This window comes from Pseudopodoces humilis, chromosome 6 (assembly GCF_049639895.1).
Source record: "Pseudopodoces humilis isolate 2021_Gansu_Grassland_sample_001 chromosome 6, ASM4963989v1, whole genome shotgun sequence".
NCBI classification, from domain to species: Eukaryota; Metazoa; Chordata; class Aves; order Passeriformes; family Paridae; genus Pseudopodoces; species Pseudopodoces humilis.
In genome coordinates, this window is record NC_142205.1 from 67174425 (window position 1) to 67196340 (window position 21916).

The 21916-nt window shown below is 40.1% G+C and overlaps 1 protein-coding gene across 5 annotated transcripts in view; it reads right to left on the reverse strand.

Annotated features, from left to right (window-relative positions):
- The window catches only part of AFG2A (AAA ATPase AFG2A), a 161496-nt gene that overhangs the window by 49114 nt on the left and 90466 nt on the right, over positions 1–21916 (reverse strand). Inside the window, exon 13 of one of the 5 annotated variants that reach the window (XM_088056676.1) lies at positions 20712–20827. The exons of 3 other annotated variants lie outside the window; for them this stretch is intronic. In XM_088056676.1, coding sequence (XP_087912802.1) covers positions 20820–20827 — 8 coding nt within the window. In that variant the 3' untranslated portion in view covers positions 20712–20819. Of the gene's footprint in view, positions 1–20711; positions 20828–21916 lie in introns of those variants that run through there. One more of the 5 variants, XM_088056671.1, reaches the window with a different exon arrangement.

Consider the following 21916-nt stretch of genomic DNA (forward strand, 5'->3'; position numbering starts at 1 on the left):
TGCATCAAGCTCAGCTGGAGTGCTCACAGTCAGTTCTATGAAGTAGACTAGAAATATCTTTTTTGAGGGCTTGGATTATTATTCACAGTACCCTTCCATTGCCTTTCCAAATTCTCCACTGATGAGTCCAGCAAAGGCAGAATCACTGTAACAATGCACACTTACATTTATGAAGACATTAGAGCCCCAGCCTGCTGCTGCAAACCACTGCAGTTCCTCTCTCCTGGCACTCTGTTAATATTTACAGCAGCAGAGGCTGATCCCAGAAATTAAACAGTGGCCAGTAGCTTTCTCATCATATGAATCAGCAAGTTTATATAACCTCAAAATCCTAAAACTTGGGTGGTTGAATTTACTCATTGTCCCATCACTGAGTCCTCCTGGCCAACAAGGAATTCCAGACTTCGGAAATTATCACTAGCTCACTGTGATCAACACCCAAGGATTACAGATGGCTCCACCCCGCTCCACCAAATTAAAGCCCAGGCTAAAGAGCTTCCTTACTGAGGAATTGCAGCTAAAAACTAAACCAGCACTAATTGTTTCTAGCACAGAGGAAAAACACCTGGAGCTAGAGCCAGACCACAGTGGAAGGAATGAGAGGAAAGGGGGAGAAACAGAGGAAGAAGAAGATACTAGAATCAGAAAGAAGAGAGAATATTTTCCATTAAGGTATGTCAAGAGAGTCACACACAAAGGTGGTTCTCAGAAGGATCTGCCCCAATTAGCACTGCAGCTTGACAGTGAATTGGAATGAACACTGGCATCTAGACCTGCACAGGTTTTGCAACCCTTTGTTTTCTGGGAAAAACTTTAGGCTGAAAACTTTTGGGTCAGAAAAGCAAGTTAAAGACTCAGAAATGGTCATATGGTGTTTCCCTGGGGCTCTGCCTGCATGCCATAAACTTTGGCGGAAACATGTTCTGCAAGCCCAACAAGAGTATTTCCAAACCAAAGCATGTCCTTCCATGTCCAGGTGCTTCTTGTAAAAAACCCCAACTGGTTACCAATGAAAACAGCAATTTCTGTTGAAAGAGACCAATCGGAAACATTGATTATTCATAGAAAAAGCTGACTTTCTTTTGTAACTACAGCAGCACCGTCAAAAACCTATCTTTTTCTATCCAGGCTAGCCAAGTTTAGACAATTTTAGAAATGATTCTTGTATAGTTTTTTTGAGCATGAAAACTATTTGCTAATATTTTACTGATAATTAATCTGAAACACTGAACACAGTAACACTGCCTATTCTTGAAATTCCACTGATAAGCACATCCTAGAGCTCCTCCAGGGAATATGCCCGACCTGCCCTACTGCCTGAACATGCCACCCTGAAGTCTCTGCTATCATCCACACACAACATACAGGGATGGGTTATCCTTGTATGGTTTGACAGAGCAGTAGAAGCAGGACGTGGGAGGGCAGCCAAATACCTGAGGCTAAATTCCTGGCACATTAAAAGCCTATTTAGTATTGCCCATAATGCTATTTCATATACAAAAACACAAAAGGAGATCCATGTGGAATTAACTGTATTGTTCATTTCTGTGGTTTTCCCTTTGCCTTTTTTTTTTATTTCACATGAAAGAACTAGGTCAATATTTTCCAGAATTACCCAACCATTCCTACTATGAACGTTGTTTGAGTGAAAACAACATTATTTATGGGAATCTTTCCCATGTGACATTTTAGAAAAGGAAGCGTAGTAGAAAAAGCCCCTTTCACCATATGGAATAATACCAGGTTTTTTATGTGAAATATCAGTACAGACATCTACCACTGGAACTAATAAAGCAGTAGCAGTCTGTTAGGTGGGCCACTCAGCAGAGGAAAATGAAGATTATACCGTGCCTTTGGGTTTCACAGCTCTGTTTTGATTTCATAAGTGTGCAGAGTAATCTAGATTCTCTGTGACATTTAAAGTGCCCCTTACAAGATCCATCTGCTTGATTTTCCCAGTTTTGACTTCTACATCAATTGTCTCCAATTTGTTCAGCCACCTGATACCCAGCTACAGAGATGCTGTCACTCTCCAAGCTTCCCCTACACCTCTGGGTGCCCCACTCTCAACTTTCAATCCTCTGAGTGAGAGGGGTGAGAAAACCAAAGTGTCAGCCACACCAGAATGGATCACACCCCATGACAACTGTTTAATTTAGCTGCCAGACTCTGTCATGTGTAGAGAAGAAAGAAGTAAAATCCACCCAAATCTGGACAGAACTTTCAAAAAAGTAAGAAAAGGTACACACATAACTAAAGTTTGAAGTCTCTCCTCTACTGTGCAAGGGGTGAGAGAGTTTCTAAACCAAACCACAGTAAAAAAACCCAACAATATCTGTATGGGCAAAACCAGCAACTGTGGTAAGAGATAAACTCCTGTTAGCTTTTCCTGAGAAAAACAAAAGTATTTTTTGTTGACATGAAGAAATTATTATGAAGATTCCTACAACTGATCCATCTGACAAAGAGTTGGACAACTTCAAGTACAGACAGCACTATCTACATCACCTATAATAATCCTAAAAAGCATCTAGGACTTCAGCTTCAGTAAGGCAGGCTCGTGTGTGCCATTCTACCTTGTCAGCAAAGATGATAACTTCATCAGAATCAGCTGTGGATTCTTTTAAGGTATATTTTATTTCTTTTCCCAGCAAATTGACATTCCTGCTGATAGCTCCAGAAGCATGTTCACATTCCACTGTCTCAAAATATTTAACAGGGGAAAGGTAGCAGATAGAGGTAAGTGTGGGGAGTCACAAACTCAGCCCAAGGAGTAGTATTGCTTACCTTTGATGAGGGAAGTAAATAATTAGCTATACTTAGGGCACTACTTAGGGCACTTCTCTTCCAGTCTCAGAACAACATTACACAGGCAAAAGCTTCTGAAGGCTTTAGAAAGGGCAACACTCAAAATTCAGAATCTCTCAGTGACGGCAAAATGCTGTCCCTGCCAAACAGAGCATCTAGACACTTGGTCTTGAAATATTAAACTGATTAATGATGATAATGATTTACCTTGATAGACTAATCCAGAAATTTCACTACACCCAAAAAATACTTCTCAGGAATGAACTCCCTTTGATGAAAGACTTCTACAAAATGTTTAGGGTCTTTGTCTCTCTGTTGTTGAGAAGCAATGGCATCATCATGTGAGACCATGGCCTCAAGAAACTTCTCTTTAGAATATTCCAGTCTTTTCTTTCCTTCTTTCTTGTTTAAGAGGAGGGTAAGTCAGATTTGTGTCATGACCATGAGTATTTGAAGTGTCTGATAATGAACCTCAGTGAATTGGGGTTCCACACAGATACTTGTCTTGAAGTTAATCACTACACACGCCTCTGACAGTCAGGGAGTTCAAGCTCCAATTCTTTTTTTCACTAAAATAGATAACTAAATAAAATTATTTTTGCCTTTAAACTTCCAACTGACTATAAAAGTGCAAAGGACTATAAAGGAAATCACAGAATTACAGTTTGAGTTGGAAGGGACCTAAAAGACCATTTAGTAGCCACGGACAGGGACACCTTCCTCAGACCAGGCTGCTCCCAGCCCCATCCAACCTGGCCTTGAGCACTTCCAGGGACAGAGCATCCATCAGTTCCCTGGCCAACCTGTTCCAGCCTCACAGTAAATAAAAAACCAGTTTGGTTAGCTTAGATGAATCCTTTCTTGCTCTTCACTGTTGGAACATTTATTTCATCAACACCATTACAAACGCAAAGTAAATATGTAAGAAAACCCAGAACCATTTAGCATGATGTGCTTTCACACCAATAAAATTATCATCTTATTTGTGCATCCCTTAACACTTACCCTATAAAATTCTTGTGGCCTCTGGATATTGAATTATAATATATAATGAACAGCATAACTAAGAACAAACACTATTTGAAAGATCTGACTAGTGGCAAAATGCTAATGTAACAACAGATATTAAACAGGTACAATATTTTAAATTATTTGGTATGTTCTGTATGGAAATACAGATGATGATGATAATCCAGAAGTACAATGAATACAATTTTATTTTGTGTAGTCATAAGATAAATATAAATAATTAAGCTGTCCTAAGGGTTTGTTTTTTCTCATTTTATTCAAGTTATTCCCGTCCAGTTCTCTGGAATGACCATTTTTCTTTGCTTAAAGTTCATTCTCTATAGTGGCTAATTTAGAGAAATTCTGCTGAACACAAATATTCCATATAAGGCTACAGAAAGTCTAAAACTGTGAAAACAAAGGGTGCTCTGAGGATGGGGAAAAATTTGTGTCAAGAAAGAAATACTGAAAGATTCAGAATAAACCCAAGTTCCTGAACACAGATATTTGTTGGTAGGGCTTTACAAACCCTGTGCCACCTCTTAACCTTTTGCCTTGGGTGGCTCCTGGCTCTCTAGGAGCTACTGAAAGAACTTTTCAGCTCCTATCAACATTTGGTTGCAACTGTAGACCCTAAAGCTGCTGAAGAATTTGTTTTGAACTGATTTGAATTTGAACTGATGCTTGTTCTGCCTCTTACTGACTGAGTTTTTGTGTAAAACTCTGGCTTTCACACTCAAAACCTCAAGCAGCATCTCACCAGTCTGCAACATTTTGATGTAGGCAAAGAAAATTATTTTATATATACTTGAATTATTAAATGATTAAAAAAAACCAAACCCACCCCACCAAACTAATTAACATCAGAGCCTGACTTAAGACCAAGGGAGAAACATCAAAAGACACTACAGCATTGTTTGATGCTCCTCTCCTGGCAATGATTTCACAAACAGCAGGAAAACAAATGTCTCCAGTTACATGTAGGCTCTCACACTCGTGCCTAAGCGAGGCCACAGCTCTCTCTGCTAACTATGCTGGGGTGCTTTAGTTGCCAACTGGCTCCAAATATTTCTCAGAAATACGAGGTTCCTCCTGCAGCAGGGCCTGGATAATGAGGGACAATTATGAGATGAAAACACGCTGACTTCCAAAGGAGAACAAATACAGTGCAATAGAGTATGAAGGGTTTTATTGCCAAGGAGGCAATCATATAGCACAAAATTAAGGTATTACATAAAATTAAGGGATAGTTGAAAATCTGAGCTCCATTCAGAGCAAAAAAATTAAGGACTGCCTCCCATCATTCATGTAAGGGAAAAATATCAATGAAATGAGAGCCAGCTCTGCAGAGTATCCCATCCCTCTTACAGCCCACTCCCAGCACAGTCCCTCGAGAAGGAAGGCAGGGAGCTGTCAGAATGCAGGAGCAGGGCCCTTTTCATGCTGTTGCCTCTGAGATAATGAAAAAGAGTTGATATGACATGAAGGAGAAGCAGCAGGACTGTGCTGAAAAAATTGTTCCAACAAACAGGTAGAGATCTCAACATTTTATGCTTCAATGCATCAAGTCAAAGTCTCTCACACATCAAATGTTTTGAAACCGTTTCTTAAAGAACCATCTTTTAAAGTTATTCCTGGCTATAAAAGTGTGCATAAATTAAGTGAGAAAAGTAAATAAGGCAATGTAGATATTTGCAAAGAAACCAGATGTAAATACATCTCCTCGGCAAAAGAAACACATGCAGAAAAAAATTCTGCAACATTTTCTTCTCCTCTGAAACTGAAAAAAGAGAAATAAAGTACTCTTGGCTAATTACCAATGATGTCCCCTTACATCACCTGATACAACACAGCAGCTCCTTCTCCTGTTTTTTGTACCTATGATGAACTTCAGTAATCACCTGTCTCTGTGTACATCTCAAGGGAACATCTTAAGGTGCCTGGAAGCCACAAAAGTTTGGCAAAAGGGAGTTGGCTCTGTTTTAAATACTATGTAGATTATAGAGGACAGAACAAGTTCTGCTTTGTAAATACAATTAACAACTGTTACATCTTTACCTTTGCACTCAGGTTTTTCTTTTTAAGTTTCATCTCTGAACCATAAAAGTGCGTCCTCGTTTTATTTGTCAGACACAAAAATGTGCACCCTTTTCCCCAAAATGTTTGGATTCCCAGGAGCGGGAAAGACACTCTCTTGCCATTCTGGTTTCCAAAACAAATCAGCAGACAGAGCTCGGGGAAGCTACTGCCTGCTCTTAACTAAGAAAACTGAACTGTTATTCTGTTCAATGTCCAAAAGCCAGTGAATAAGCACCTTTAAAATAAAGGACTTAAAACACTTTGCTAAAGCACTTTGGATAACCAAGGCCTAAGACTTTATACTGTAACTTTGAAAACCTTTTGTTGGGGGTTAAGATTTTTCCTTCTGTTTCTTTCTGTCACAGAATTTTGTCCCATCTGTTGCTGAGACAATAATGACTGCTCCTTAAGAGAGAAATGGCCAAGGTAGGGAAGGGTGCAGCTGGCTACTCTTTTACCTTGGGGGGTTTTCTCTTTGGAAGGGCAAAGATACCACAAGGTTTTGGCCAGGTGGTGAGGGCTCGGCTCCTCTCCCTCTCTCGCTGTTGGCATCCGATGGGAGACAGACTGTGATCGCTGTGGGGAGAATCCGCCTCCACTGCGGGTTCTGTCTCCTGCTGTCCTCTCCTACCATGAGTGGAGCTTTGCTCATTAGAGCAGCTGCTGAACCAGGACCTTATTAACACCTGATCTGAGTGGAAAGGCCCTTCACCATCTATTGGGGTGCTTGAGGGGAAAACACAGGAGGCCAACCCCTTCCCCTTTCCCGGGGTGAGGGCATGTCCTCTGGCAGCAGCTACAGAGGAGTCGGCTGCCCCTGCCTTGGGCTGTGTACCCACCTGACCCCCGCAGCTCCTGCTAAGGCTGTGGACTTTCCTGTTACATTTTGTTTGTCACCTTGGGGAGGTTCCCGCTGCAGCGCAGCCGCCATCGCCGCCTGAGGGAGCCGCGGCTGAGCCACGGCGCCCCCTGGAGGCCCTGCCCGGCCGGGAGCCACCGGCGCCCCTGCTGGCCGGGAGAGGAACCACAGCAGAACGGCACCTCCTCCTCATGGAATGAAACAAAACAAAAAATGAACAAAAGGCACTTCAGAGACGGCGAGAAGGCAATGTCAGAAGAAAAAGGCTCTGAAATGCGTCTGAACCAGAGGTGGAAGGATTTGTTTCAGATTAAGTAATGGGCATGTTTTGGCTCTAGTCAAAGTAATGGTTAATTATTGATAACTTCAGAGCATTAATCAGCTGCTTGAAAAAAATGTTCTCTCACCAAAATCAAGTGCAATTGCTTCTAGATCTTCCCATGCCCTTGCAAGCCTTTTTGGAGAAAGGAAGAAAAGTATAAACAGCTTTTTAAGGACCCTGTAGATGTTGGTGCCGTTATTTGCTTCCTAATTCTAAAAAATTGTGCTGACATATTGAAACAACAACTTGCTAATCATTTAAATTCAAGTGAATATTGGATGTGACATGCAGGAAATGTTCTACATAGCCTTGTCAAAGAAATGAACTTCTCACCTGGAGGGAGGCATAGGCAGGGGAAAAAATATGACAACCAATAGTATTTTCTGCTATTTTATATCTGTTTTCTCTAAAGCATTCCACCAAAAAGCCAGCATTTTGAATCATGACCATCATTTGCTTAACTAGAATAGATCATAAAACACGAATAGTTAAGTCAGTTAGGGAAGGTGTATTTTAATTTCATATTGCATTGCAAGATTTTTCAAGGTGCTTTAGAAGTGTGAGTCCCAAATATGTGATTCTTTCATATTTCCAGTGACAGGTCAGGCCCTCCACTCTGAAAAATACTGAGAAAAGGACTTTTGAGAGTTTCACCTACAGAGAGGTCACATCATACTAAATTCATTATATAATATTATATAAAATATCTTTATCACCTAGAGAAATGACTACAGCTCAAGCAATTTTCTGAGACACCTTCAGCTCAGTTGCTAATAAAGTTTCATCAGCTGGAGGGAAAGAGGGAAGAAACAAAAAGAAGAGTCCTTTCAGGAAAAGCAATTTTCAAAAAATTGGTTTGGGAATAACTCACTCTTGAGTGCCTGCAATCCAGGATGTGCCACACATGATCTTGTGCTTAAAGTGCAATTGCACTCCAAAGAGGAGATGGACACAAGGCTGGAGAGATTTATGTGGCTACAGACTTGTTGATTTTACTGCTGGGTGGTGTGCAGTTCTGATTTAGGATGTGCTGAGCAGGTCTTCATATAAAATAATAATAATAAGTTAGTGATACACATGTAGATTTATGTGTCATGAGTTCAGAGTGCAGAATGTGCTCTTAATGAGTTTTAGAAACCTGTATAAATAAACAAATATAATGGAAATCACACCGTGGATGTCCCTGTCTTGTGTCTCTCAATAGGATCTAAATTAGATACAGTCTGGTTTCAACATGTATATAAATATGCTCACAGAAACACACTAATTATCAGCCTGCAAAATCAGCTTGGGTTTCAAGAGCCAATTAAGATCCCTGTGGGTTCATTTTTTGACAGGAAAGTCAGCAGAGACAACTCAGAACATACACAGGAAGTCTATCTCCTGCCTAAGATGAGATTCGTACAATTGCTTTTCTGACCGTAACTACGCTTACTTCATTTCTTTTTGCTAACTTTACATTTCCCATATATGATTCATGGTGTTATGCCAAGGTCACCCGGGTCCCTGGTATTAAAAGGTTATACAAACATATCCCTGAAGGAACTAAAATGAATCAGATATGCAGCGGACAGACTGCAGGCCTGGACTTGGAGACGGAGGGAGTGTGAAAGCCAGTCCCCTGACCAAAAAAAACCAAAAAACACTTTCATTTGCAACTTCACAGAAAACACACACAAATGCATCATTACTGGGAAGGAAAATCAGCAGAAAATGTTTCCTCTGGGGGAGGAACAGGAAGGCAAAAAGGTAAAACCCCCAACATTTGCACTTCTAGAAACCATCTGAGAACCTCTCGGTGCTCGGCTTTCTCATGTTAACCCCAAACCCAGCACCCACACAGATCCCTGCCCTCAACTGGGCACTGACAAGGACTCAAAGTTACAGCCTTTCTCAGCCTGTTGATTTGCAGCTGATATTCACAGAATCAGAGAAAGCCTCAGGTTAAAGACCACCTAGATCCAACCCCTGCCACAGGCAGGGATGACATTCACTAGACCAGGTTGCTCAGAGCTCCATCCAGTCTGGCCTTGGACTCTTCCAGGTTTCCACAGTTTCTCTGATTTTCTGTCAGGCAAGCAGTTTCAGATGTTAAGGCTAATAATTTATCACTCTACATCTTCAAAATACTGTAATAACAACAGCAACAGCTTATATTAGTTACATTTTTGTGAGAAAAGGAACATCAGAGTTTTACAGGTGTGGAAACTGGGGAGAACAGACTTGGAGTGGTTTGTCAGAAGCATCATAGCAATTTGTGTTCAAATTAGAACTAGCATACCATTTTTCACATCTAGTCTTACATTTGTGCAGCTTTTTAACCCTCATAGGTCTCCAGTAATTCCTGAGCTCTTACAAACTTGTATGTCACTGCCACAGAGCAATCATAAGCAATCTCCAGCTCTACGATAAAGACAGGTAGCTTGGACTTCAGCAGTAGACTGGACCAAAGAAATCTTAACAATGATTTTCCTGATTTTGTTGGTTTATGCAATGACAAGGTTCTGAGCACAACTCCTTGAACTCTATTAACCTGCATTTCTTCTTGCCCCAGTATAGCCCTGCTGAAAATTCTAAAAATCTCTCTCCCTCAATCCCACTTCAGTTCAAATGCCTGCTCTTTCTATTACTCATCAAGTAAGATTTAAAACATAAATGGAACAAGGTGGCAGAAACTTGCTTCCAGCTCTAAATTCCTGACAGTACAACCCAAAGTCTGTAATTTATAGTTGAAAAAAGAAACAATAAGGCAATGACTTCTTGTTATTGTTACCTTTACTTGAGAGGTTACAGCCAAAAACTGTCCAAATTCCAGACAGTGCAGGAACAGTCACACCTTCTCCTGCCAACTTACAGCATGTTAGGACAGGAATAACTTTTGTAAGAGGACAGCATGGTTGAAGCTTTTTCAGAGCAACAGTTTTCTAAAGAGTGACTTAAGAAACGCTATCAACATTCACTGACACACTGATACCCAGACACCTGGCATGAGACCTGCATGTTCCCAATAAACCAACAGCCATTTCCTCTGTTCCTGTTCTTGTGCTATGGATCATCTGGGCTGGAAGTCTCAAGATCTGGCTGATGCACTCCACTGCAAGTTCATCTTTACTGATAGTTTTGCCACAACCCTATCTAAGTCAGCTCTCTTTCTCCCACTTCAGTAAAAAGAACTTTCAAAATCCTAACTCGGTTTTACCAACTTTTCGTTCACTGTTCCTCCTTGCCTCTACTTTCTTCCCACCCATAACCTGGAAATTTTCTTCCCATAGAAAATATAATACTTTCAGCTTTCCATTTTCCATCAACATTTGTATCACCAAGTCTTTCCTCTTGTATTTCTGACCCAGCTGCAGTTTCCCTTTGCTCATCCAGCCTCTTCATTGTCCTTTCAGTCTTCTTCTTGTCCTTCTGAACTCATCCAACTCATCTGCTCATGTCGTTCAAATCCACGTCCTTTTAGTCTAATCTCTAACCTCTTATTCCATGGAACACACCCCTGGTTTCTACCATCCTAAAAATCTCACTCTTCACTCTCTCCGGCCCAATCCCAACCCTCTTCCCTTATCTGAGTGACATCCTGATCTTCCTGTCTTCACTGATGTTTTCCACCACAGTCTATTTCACACAAATCATCGGAAATTACGTTCCTTACCAATATTCAAACTATTTCCCCCCATTTTCCAATGATGTTATCTGCCATCCATCAGCTTCTGTCAGGGACCCACTGGGCACCTTGCAATGCCTTCTCCTGATTTGTACTGTGCTTTAAAGGAAAGCCTTGAAGTCCATCCCTTCCTGAGGCACACAGAGCATCGCGTGCACAAAGCTGAGCCAGACCCAGGCATGGGCACAGCTGGGGAAAAGCCTCCGGCTGCCTCCTGACAGTGCCATCAGGTGAAGCCGACTCTTGGCGCCCTGAATAAACACAGCAGGATGAGGGAGGGAATTCCTGACATTTCCGGGTCTGAGGGGAGATCTCCGGAGCCTCGGCTCCTTTCCAGGTCAGACTGGCTGCCGCCACCAACACTGATGGCGAGAGGGAGAGCAGTGCTGCTGTCCTTAGGGTGAGGGCTGGGGAGACAGACAGGAACTAGGGAAAAAATCTTCACAGACTTCTGGGTTAGAGAAACCTGTCAGCCCAGCCTCCCCTTTCCTTTTCTCCTATTTTTACATTTTTTTGTTGTTATTTTATTGACAGGATTAAAATTCTTATCTCAGTAAGCTATTTTCTTAAAGCTGAAAAATCAAGAAATGGACTGCAAAGCTCATGGTTATTTGCACTCCCAGGATACCAGTGCAGGGATGCTCTGGTGAGGTGAAGTAATCTCCTCTGCAGGCAATTATCAGTTTGGATCAAGTCATTCAGAAAAACTAATGAATGAACAGAAGATCTTATTCTACCCAAATCCAATTTCTGTACACAAAAAATGCGGGTTTTACAGGGCAGACAGACTAAAATGGAGGAAAATGAAACAGTTCAGGGCTGTCAGAAAACCCACTCCAATCTATCACATAATTTATTTTAACAGCACTTTCAAATGGAAATGATGGTATCCAAAAGCTTTTCAGTGTTCTTGGGAACTTTCAAACTGTATTGCCCCCATTTCTCTGCCTCTAAGCCTGAGCATGAAGTTGGAGAAAAATAATCCCAGAAAGATATTAGCAGTTCTCATGTGCAGAGATACATCCCACTAGTCCTGGAGTTCTAAATTTCCAGCACAACTTACTCAGGAGATGCAAAGCTTTATCAAGCTGTAGAGGATTTAAATGGAGATAATTTCACCTTTCCAAAGTGCCCTTTTCTCCCTGTTTCATCCGTGATGTCTCTCAGGCTGCTCCTCACCCTGGGGACCTGAGCACAAACTGTGCTTGGAAAGCTGGGCAGATCATGCCCTGGGCTCTCTCCCTGCTCATTAAAAATTGTTTAGCAGAAATCTTTGTTTAACTTAAGGTCCTATAAGAACCAATTATATAACCTCTCATTTTCCAGAGAGAGGCTGCCAAACTCAAAATGCACAAAGCATCAAAAAACACTTTCAATATATTGAACTATCGAAGTGTTCAGATGTCATTAAAAACAGCCTGTTTCTTAATAAACAAGTAAGCAAGAAGCAGCTGTCAGACTCTGCAGAGATTGTCACAGGCAACAAGGCTGTCCCTTGAATTATTATCATTATTATTATTAATTAACTCCTTGAACTGCAGTTTCAGAGTTTCAGCTGAGTACTTCCCTTAAATTCAGATTCTGTTTACAACACCATAATAGTTACAGCTTTAACTAATGGTCAGGAAAGAAACTGTGTGCACATCTTTGTATAAGAATGACTTTTTTTTTTTTTTTTTGTCCTATTACAGGCATGGAACCAATTCTTTTGTTTGGTTTTGTGCTGTTTTTAACATACCATCACTCATCTATGGTTTTCCCCTCAGAGCTGTCTTGACTTGACAGCAAAAGTAACACTGCAATTTTTTTCAACAACAAAAAAATCCAATCTCCCATACTCTTTCTCTGACCCAGTGAACCTCTTCTGTAACTTTACACCAGAGAACAGCCCTGCTCTGTGTTTCAATCTTATTAAATGCTTTTAAGATTTTAATCATTCATTCATTGGCTGCTAAGTGAATATTATATCCCTTTCCTGTAGGCAATCAGATACCATAATGCTTTAATGTTAAAACTTGTTGCTGCTGCTAACAAAAAGGTAACAAATAGTTTCTTATTCAGTGCTGAATCAGTACCCAGAACACCACCTCACTAGCTGCAAATACCCTGAGGGCACCTTTATTAATAGACCTGATCCAACAATATTTGAGAACAAAATAGCCAAAGACAATGTTCATAATGAAAAAACAGGCAGAGTTGTAAAACAATAACTTAGGGTTGTGACTTAGCATTTTTATGGGCAAATGCTAAAACTGGATCACTGCCATACAATGATTTTTTTAAGTCTTGGTGAAAAGCTTCCTTTGGGTCTCTTTTTGTTTGTTTTGCAGTTCTCTTGGTCAACAAACCATATGGTTGTGTGTATATTGTCAATTACTTGAATACACAGGAGAGAAAAAGGAGTGATATTCTTGATAAATGTTCTGGTGCTCTGTACCTTCAAGGGGAAGCAAATTGGGAATTTAAGTCTTTTTGTGTTCTCTCATAGGCATCTATTTTCTGGCAACTGCTAGAGACTGGAAATTGGAATCCTTAGTCTGGCTACTTTGCTGTTCCTGAGATTATTTTAAAACAACCTGATAAATTGGTAGAGCATCTGTGCATGATGCAAAATTTTCACATCATGGCTATCCAGCAAAACCTTCTTTTAGGAAAAATGTCAAAATTATTTCTCTTTACTCAGGGCTAAAATGCTTGCTCTGAACTAACCTATAGATTCACACAGCAATCAAATGACAGAAATTCTTTTTCGAGCCTCTGGTTTTTTTCTCCCTGCCCGGATATTTTTTTTTTCCAAACTCCAAGGATCTGATCTCAAGCATAATAAAGCCAACAAAAATCTTTCCAATATCTTCATCAGATTCTGGGTCATGACCAAAGCCGATTTCCTCCCTTTCCCTGTTCCTTCTGTAGCACTTACAGGCCAAACAGACAGAATAACTACCTGTTGACAGGTAACACTAATTTACAGTCATGTGAGAGGAAGAAGCATCACACACAGCTCTGCTGTAAACTGAGCTCAGTGCTGTTTGTAACTTATATAACTTCATGGCTCAGGTTTCTCCACAATCATAACAACAACTTTTTTCTTTAAAGGCCAGGTATTCCTTCAAACTGATCTATCACTGGGTATCTCCTAGTCTGTCATCAAATAATAAAAACCACAATAGATGTATAAATAGTCAGAAATGAATCTTTTAATGGGCTTTTAACCAAGATGCTCCTGTCAGTTTCGCAGCTCAGATCGCTCACTAAAAGTTATGAGGCACGTGACAATTTTTGAATTACAGTATCTTTTAAAAAATTGCTTGAAAAACTTCCTCACTACAGAGACACCTGAGTTTAGAGAACATGGAGGTTGGGGAACAGGGAGCAATTCATGCCCTACCAGCAAATCTAGTGAAGATTTTTCTTTCAACACTTCCCCAAGCCTTTTAATTCCCACACCATTCAATATTCCATGAAAACAATCAAAATAATGCATTAGCTGATTGTAAAGTCTCACTTATTTCTTGGCTATACTGCATACCCCCCCAACTACCATTCCGAAATAAATTTCAGTATGCACTACTGAATCACAAAGGAGTAATAAATAAAAATAAATAAAATAATAAATAAAAATAAATGCTATTTATCATTTTATACTCAAAGATAATGCCCTTCATAATAGATGTACCTTTCTTTCTGGTAGTGGAGTCCCTTTATCCTTCACTAAGCTGTTAAATGATTACAACCAGAAAGACAGCTGTAACTTCTGGGAAGGTCACAGCTTCACTTACTAATACAAACAGACACCATCAGGCTTCTTCCTTACATCATTGTATTATTTCATTTGTGTGTATGTGTGTATGATACCTAGTTCTGCTGCTCAAAAAGCTGTATAAACATGGAAATAGGCTTTATGGCCACCAAGATCAGTCTGCTTAACAGGAGAAACTGGCAGGGAGGGTAAGTAAGACAGCTGAAATACCTGTAAACTCAAATGTAAACAATTTCATACCACTGAGAGTCAAAAGGCTTTTATTTTACACCAGGACTTTGCATCAATGCATTCATTTGCATTAACGATCGCACAACCTTCAACAGGTTCATGAGCTATATAATGAAACAAGCTATTGGAACTACATGCTGAAAAACTCAAAGTCAAAAAGCCAGCAACATGGAACTAAATCTCACCTCTCAAGAAAAACAGGAGAAGAAGACACTTTTTCAAGGCCCCCTGCCTAAAAAACAAAAAAAAATCTCATTTGCTTTCACTGAGAAAGTTTGAGTAATTCTCAGCATAGTGTTGGCCTTTCTGACATCAGTGACTGTAATATTTTGAACTTGAACACCGAAATATACAAACATATTTTGGTTAATCAAGAATCATAGAAAATCAAAATGAAAATAAATTTGGTGAGATAATAAGATGGGAGCTCTCACCAACAACTACACCCAGCCCGCAAGATACACCAGTGCAGAATTCCAGAGAGATTTATTATTTATAACTGAAATTCACCTTGAAACAATGCAAGAGAAGGATGCAAACCTAACTTGAAAAACAGATTTTTACTGAAGCACACGCTCCACCTCTTCTCTTAGCAAGCTGCTTTTGCGGGATATCCTTCTGTAAAAACTACACCAAACAATTGCAGCAAAGGGGGGCTCAGGAGAATTTTGTGGCTTAATTTTTCTACCTGCAATTGTCATACTGCCAAAGCAATGGGAAAGGTATGAGCAATTCCTGAAACAGTTGTGTTTGAATTCTGATGCCAAGTCTTTTGGTTACAAAGAATTTTTTCTGACTGAGTTGAAAGTCTATCGCAAGTACATAGAAAGTCCTAGGGCAAGAACAAAGGTGCAGGGCAGAAGCTAGTTTATTCAGGCTTGTCAAGTTAAATCTTGTAAAATATGTACACATTTAATTTGTTTTCATCATTTATATATGTTTCAAGCATGGAGGGGGCCTCCTGAATCTTTTAAGTAGAAGGCAAGTACCAATTCTGGAAGTCCTGTTTGATCAGGGAAGAAGTCACTCATTTCTGAAGCTTTACAAGATTGGGTTGGTTTGAGGTTTTTTTGGTCACACTAAACAGACAATTTGGAACCATTTCACTTAGTTCAAGCAAAAACATCTCAAGAGCAGCCTGACCTTTGCAAGGAACCCGAACAGTGGGTTAGACACATTATAAAGGATTAAACAAAGCAATAAAGTAATGAGGAACAAAATGAGGGGCAATGGGTGTGTGGGAGACCCTGTAATTGAGAAAGCATTATAAAATGAGGTACCACTTGCAGTAAAACACTTAATGAAAGCCCAGCACAAGCCTGGCTTCTCTCTCTTCTTGTCACTTAGTTCTCTGAATGACTGGGTGTGCTGCCTCTTCTTAAAAATATAGTGAAGTATTACAAAAGAGACACCTGGAAAAACATGGATGTGGTCTTTTTAGCTCCAGCCCGTCTTCCTGACACCCCATGCACACACTCACCACTGGCCAGGCTCCTCCCCATCACCTTTCTTTCCTCAAAAGCAGCTCCCCTCAGCAGCAGGAATGCCAAGCCATTCTTTCAGTTAGCTCAGCCCTATTATTATTTCTGTTTTCACCCTATGCCACCCTACAGAGCTTTGTAGGTACATGTTGAGAGGGGTTTTATCAGGATCAGTACCAGGAGTGCACACAAATGCTTAAGGAACAAAACAGGGAGATTTCTGTACCAGTTTACCAGGTCCCCTCTGACCATCTTACCACTTTTACAAGTGTTGATCAATTTAATACTGTAAAAAAGTGCATAGGAAAAAATTCACAACACATCCAATATGTCCCTTCTACCAGGCCTACCAATTTTTTTCCAACATTGACTGTTTTTCATTCTGCAGCACCGTCACTGACAACAGAATGCATTTTAGGAGTTACTTCTATTAGGGATGAAAACAGTGGCCTGACTGAGAATTATTCTGGGACAAGAGAAGCAGCAATTAGGAAAGCACCAAAACTTTGCAGGATATTCTCAAGAGTACACTGGAAATCATAACAGTTCACTAAAGATGGTCCTGGGACAGGTGTTTGAAACAAACCATTCAAAACAACTCTGGCTTTTTTTAAGAACTCCAAGGAGAACTGAAGGCCTCTGAGTCTTTTCTCAAAACCACAACTCATAGGATTATTAGCATGCCACATTCACCAACAATAAATACCACATGGCAAGCACCAACAGCAGCAGAGCTCTCCTGTTAATTGCTCACCTCGCAAAGGAAAAGATGGGTCTGTTTTCTTTTTCAATTTTAACAGAAAAATACTGAAAGAGGATCCTTGTAAAATATCTCTCTTCTAAAATTCAACACAATTGCCAAAAAAAAAATATCTGCATATCATTAGTGGGGAAGAAACTTCCTGGGGGAGAAAGGTAGTGGACATGGAGTTTCCACTATCTACCACATGGAAGATTTAGGAAACAAACTTTTTTTTCCCTGTAATGGCAAAACAAGTTAGGTGAGCAAAAGATGAAGTGATCTGCAAGCCTGGGCTTTATTCCAAACCCCCCATATATGAAACCCAACCATCAGTTGGATCATCCTGCCTGTTTTCTGAAGAATATAATAGATGGAAATCTGCTCCTTAAACTGTTTTTCATACAACAGGAAACCGACAAAACAGCATCACAACAGCAGCGCTCACAGGGGCTTCAGAAAGTCCTGATCCTGGGATCAGAGCCCTTTCTTGCTGAAAGTTTTCCTTTTAACGAACATTGGAAGTATCTATAAATTAAAAACTTTTCATCACAGCCTGCTACACAAGGCTTTTAAAGTGGTCTAAACACACACAGACAATGTATATACAGGCACCTGCGTGCAGGAGCACAGACACACAAGGCTTAAAGTCTCGGGATGTTCTAAAATACATTTTAAGAAAAGCAGTTGCTGCCATTTATGATGGAGAAATATAAAACATTCCTGTACATTCCCCCCGTTTTCTCCATTATTTAAAACTAATTCAAGAGAAGTTAGAACTTGGATATGTAACATTAAAAACAAAAAGAGTTTTCCTCAGAAATTTCATTATAATGGAAGTAGGTGATGCCTTTCACTGAAAAACACAGATCCACTCACCCCAAAATAAAAACTGCAGAGGACAAAGATCAGTGAACCTATCAAACACAATCTGGTAACTTCTTAGCCTCAACATTTAAGTTACCAACACTATTACCCTCTTGAACAAACACAGCTTTTGGAAAGGTTAAACCTGTGAGGTCCTCATCGGAAAGTCCCTGAGTAAATTATAACATGCGATGATGACATTCCTGTGTCTTTTGGAAGCAGCCAGGGGAAGTAAGGGTAGGTCATTATAAGCCACTTGCCTTTACAACCGGCTGTAAAAGACAATGAGGACAGGAAGCTTCCCACCGAGATCAAGGTGCACAATCCCCAGCTAAAAATAAACAAGCCCCGAGAGTCACATCTGCTGGAAAATATCATTGGAGCCTGAATTCCCAGGTGCCGAAGCAACGGGAAGAGAATGCCTTGGTACAGCAGGCTCTCAAAGGATCACAAAATAATAATTACAGGGATTGGCAACGATTACTGTCCGTGCTAAAGCTGTAGATAAAAATATCAAAGCGTGCTAACTTATTAAACCATGGGAAAAAAGGAAATTAAAATAAAAATCAGATTAAAATAATTTAAATTTACTTTAAATTTATCCTTGACATCCTTTAGCTCCCAGACACAAGGCCTGGATTTATTCTGTCACAAAATTTTCCTATCACAAACAACTGGAGCAGTAGGAAAAAAACCAAAACAAATTTCTACCCTTTCTCACAGGGCTCACCCATTAGACATCACCACCTTCTGCACATGTTCCACACTCCCAAAGACTCCCAGGCCAATCTCAATTGCTCTGGGGATCAACAGCTGTGCCTGTGCCAAGGGATATGTGCTCTTTGCAGGGAGAATTGAGCTGCTGAGATCTCTTCCCATTAAACCAGCCACAGGCAAGTAACCCAGGATAGGTGGGCAGTTCTAGCACAGCTGATCAGCAGTGGGGAAAAAAATGGACAACCTCATTCCTTAGAGACAGGGAAGCTCTCTGTGCTGGCACAGCCATGTTTTGGCGGAAGAATAGAGGAGAATTTTCTGCCTTCCATATTTATTTTTTTTCTCCCACGGGCAGGCTCCTGTGAACAATGCGACGACAACTTGAGTCATGTAATTCTTTCCTATTCTGATTTTTTTTGCAGTTCCATGTGCACAGAAAGGCCTGGTGAGAGACCACAGAGCATAGAAAAGACAGGAAAATAGAAACCCAGAAAGCTCCAAAACCTAATGCTGATACCATTAATGAGTAAATTTATTGGACCTAAGGCAGTTTCATTTAATTCATAGACAGCCTAGAAAACTTAAAAAACCCCATGGATTGGAAACCATTTCTGGCTGTCAGTACTAGGAAAAACTGTGCACAGGAACATACCCTGCAACCTGACAAAAAGATTATCTAAACAAAAGCAAGACCTGGGATTAAAGCACAAAATAAAATCTATTCCAGCTGTGTGAGGGGAGGAGAAGCAACTTTTTTCAGGCCTTTATAATTCTTCCTTACACTTCTTAAAGTATGAAGCCTCCTGCTCTAAAGAAGAGCTTTTCACACTTCCAGTTCTTCTTCCTTGTATGCCTGGTGGCTTCACCATTTCTTTTATTTCTTGAAACAGCTGTTAAAAACCATTCTGTTTTCCAGTGCTACCCAAGGACAGCTACACCTAGTGCGGAAGAACTAATTTAGTGACTGGTTGTAACCACACAGTCACTACATAATAATAGAATTGCATAATTATATAGATAAGCTCTTTAAAACAGAGCACCCACATTCTAAGAACCAGCAGGAAGGGGTGAAAAATAGAACTGGTGAAGAAAAAAATAATTAGCCTTCTTTTTTTACTCTTTCCAGTCAGTAACTATTGTTGCAGGACTCATTTCTGTCGGGTGTTAATGGGTAATACATGTTTCTCTCCTGCAGACTCCACTGCACTCTGTAACCCGAGAGTGCTCATTCTCTTGGACACATTTTCCGCATTATTTGAATATATCCTTCCCTTAAAACTACTCTGGCATGACATTAAGGAAGTTGTGGCTCAGGTGGTAAATCCAGGACCATCTTGAAAGGCAAGCTGGTGAATTAAGCTATATTCAAATTAAATGGGAAACCACGGGTTGTTAAGATTTTATAAAAATACCCCTAAGAACAAAAGGCATTTAAACTTCTGTTGACTGCCTAATAGAAGGAGTTACATTCTGGTTCCAAAGCATTCCTATTACAACAGAACCAGCCCTCACATATTCCCATCTGAGACAGCCCAAGCTGAAGCAGCTCTAAAGCCCAAACCACCTCAATCCAGTCCACTAAAAATTAAGTATTCCAGGTATTAACCCAAAATGAAGTTCACTAGCTGAAATCCTTCCATGGACTTGTTTTTTGCCCCCAGTAACTTTACTTTTGCAGGATTCAAATCTGCTGCATATAAAATGCACAGAGCATCACTTCATTGCTTCCAGCACAGCACAGGAATGCCGAGATTATCAAAGCCTGAGCCACAGGTAAGGGGAAAGCAGAGGGGCAATTTCATGGCCCCCACAAACCAAGATTATCACCCATAAAAAGCAAAAAGTCTGTTGTGTGAAAATGCAAATATGGAGAAAAACAGGTGAAGATCTTTTTCTAACACTTTAGATCTTTGCAACAAAAATCTCTGCTGAATAACTTTCTGTGTGAAAACTCCCATCCCAGAGGTTTTACAGAAAAAACATCAGAATTTATTAAAACAGTTATTCATTCCAGTATTTTCATGCAAAGCAGCTTGGTTGCCTTCACAGCTCAGTTATCTTCTCAGCTGCTTTCCACCCTTCTTTTTGACCCCTAAATTTCAAATGGATTAATATTAATACATATTAATTAATATTAATACAGATTAACACAAAGCATGGGCCAGATGCAGGAAGAAACTTCCCTAAGCTAGAATGATTTGGAGGACAAGCCCTTGAGTCAGATTGCTGCAGTGATGGAGATGAGACATACAGCTTTGGGGGAAACATCTAATTTCACGTTTTAAACACCTGCAAAAAAAAAAAAAAAAGAAACTCACTGTGATCAGAGGAATCGGGGGACTGGGATTTATGAGTAAAACTGTCAAGATTGTAAGAAACAGAATACTGTGTTTCCAGCTCCCTTGCCAAATACGTATTATGAGTTCAGTTCATTTTACATAGTTTCAAGCAAGCAACAAAAAAAGAAAAAAGAGGGAAATAAAGAAAAAAAATGTTCTTTCAGTCTACAGAAACATCAGGGATTAAATGTCAATAGCAAATCTCTCAGTACTTCCTGCCACCACGCCAAATAAAGCCTGCTTCCAAGCCAAACATCTGCTTTGTCTGTCCCAAACAGGAACTCATGAGAAGGAAATGTAGCACCCTGTACACTGTGGTCAAAAGACAACATATTTAAAATTTTACTCTATTCAAAGATTTACCTGTAAAATCCCTGAAAGAGTAAGTATTAAAAAAAAAATAAAAAAAATTTTAAAAAAATCTGCTATTACACTCTGTTCCTCAAGGGCTTCATGACCAAGGCATCATTCATCAATCACGCAAATGTGGCACTGGCAAGAATATTCACCGTGCTAATGCCTTTTACAGAAGTTCCAGTCCCACATACATTAATTCTGAAGGAATAAACCAGACTGACATTTATTATGTGCACATGTATAGAGCACCCTCTCTCTCTTTGGCTCTCCAAAATAGATTATATGAAAATCAGGTGTTTCAATGATATTAACACTACTTTGGGAGTACAGTTCTCTCTGTGGCCAACGCTATCAAACCTCCACAAAAGCTACAGAGGTTTTACACAGCGGTCATATTTTCCTGGTCTTGGCTCCAGCTAACAAATAATATTATTGTAAACTGGAGTACCTACTGAAAATTGAGGTGGAAAATTAAAAGACATAAATATTTTTCTAGGCCAGGATTTCCAGCTGACGGCATCAGAGCCTTTGGATGTCTCAGGTAGTAGAGGCCTCTTGGGAACTGCATTCAGAAGTCCCTGCTGAAGGCTGATGACACATTTTGCTGATACAGAATACGGCACCAATCCCTATTTTTACAATTCCAAGTAAAAAACTGCACTCCTACCTTTCAGATAGAAAA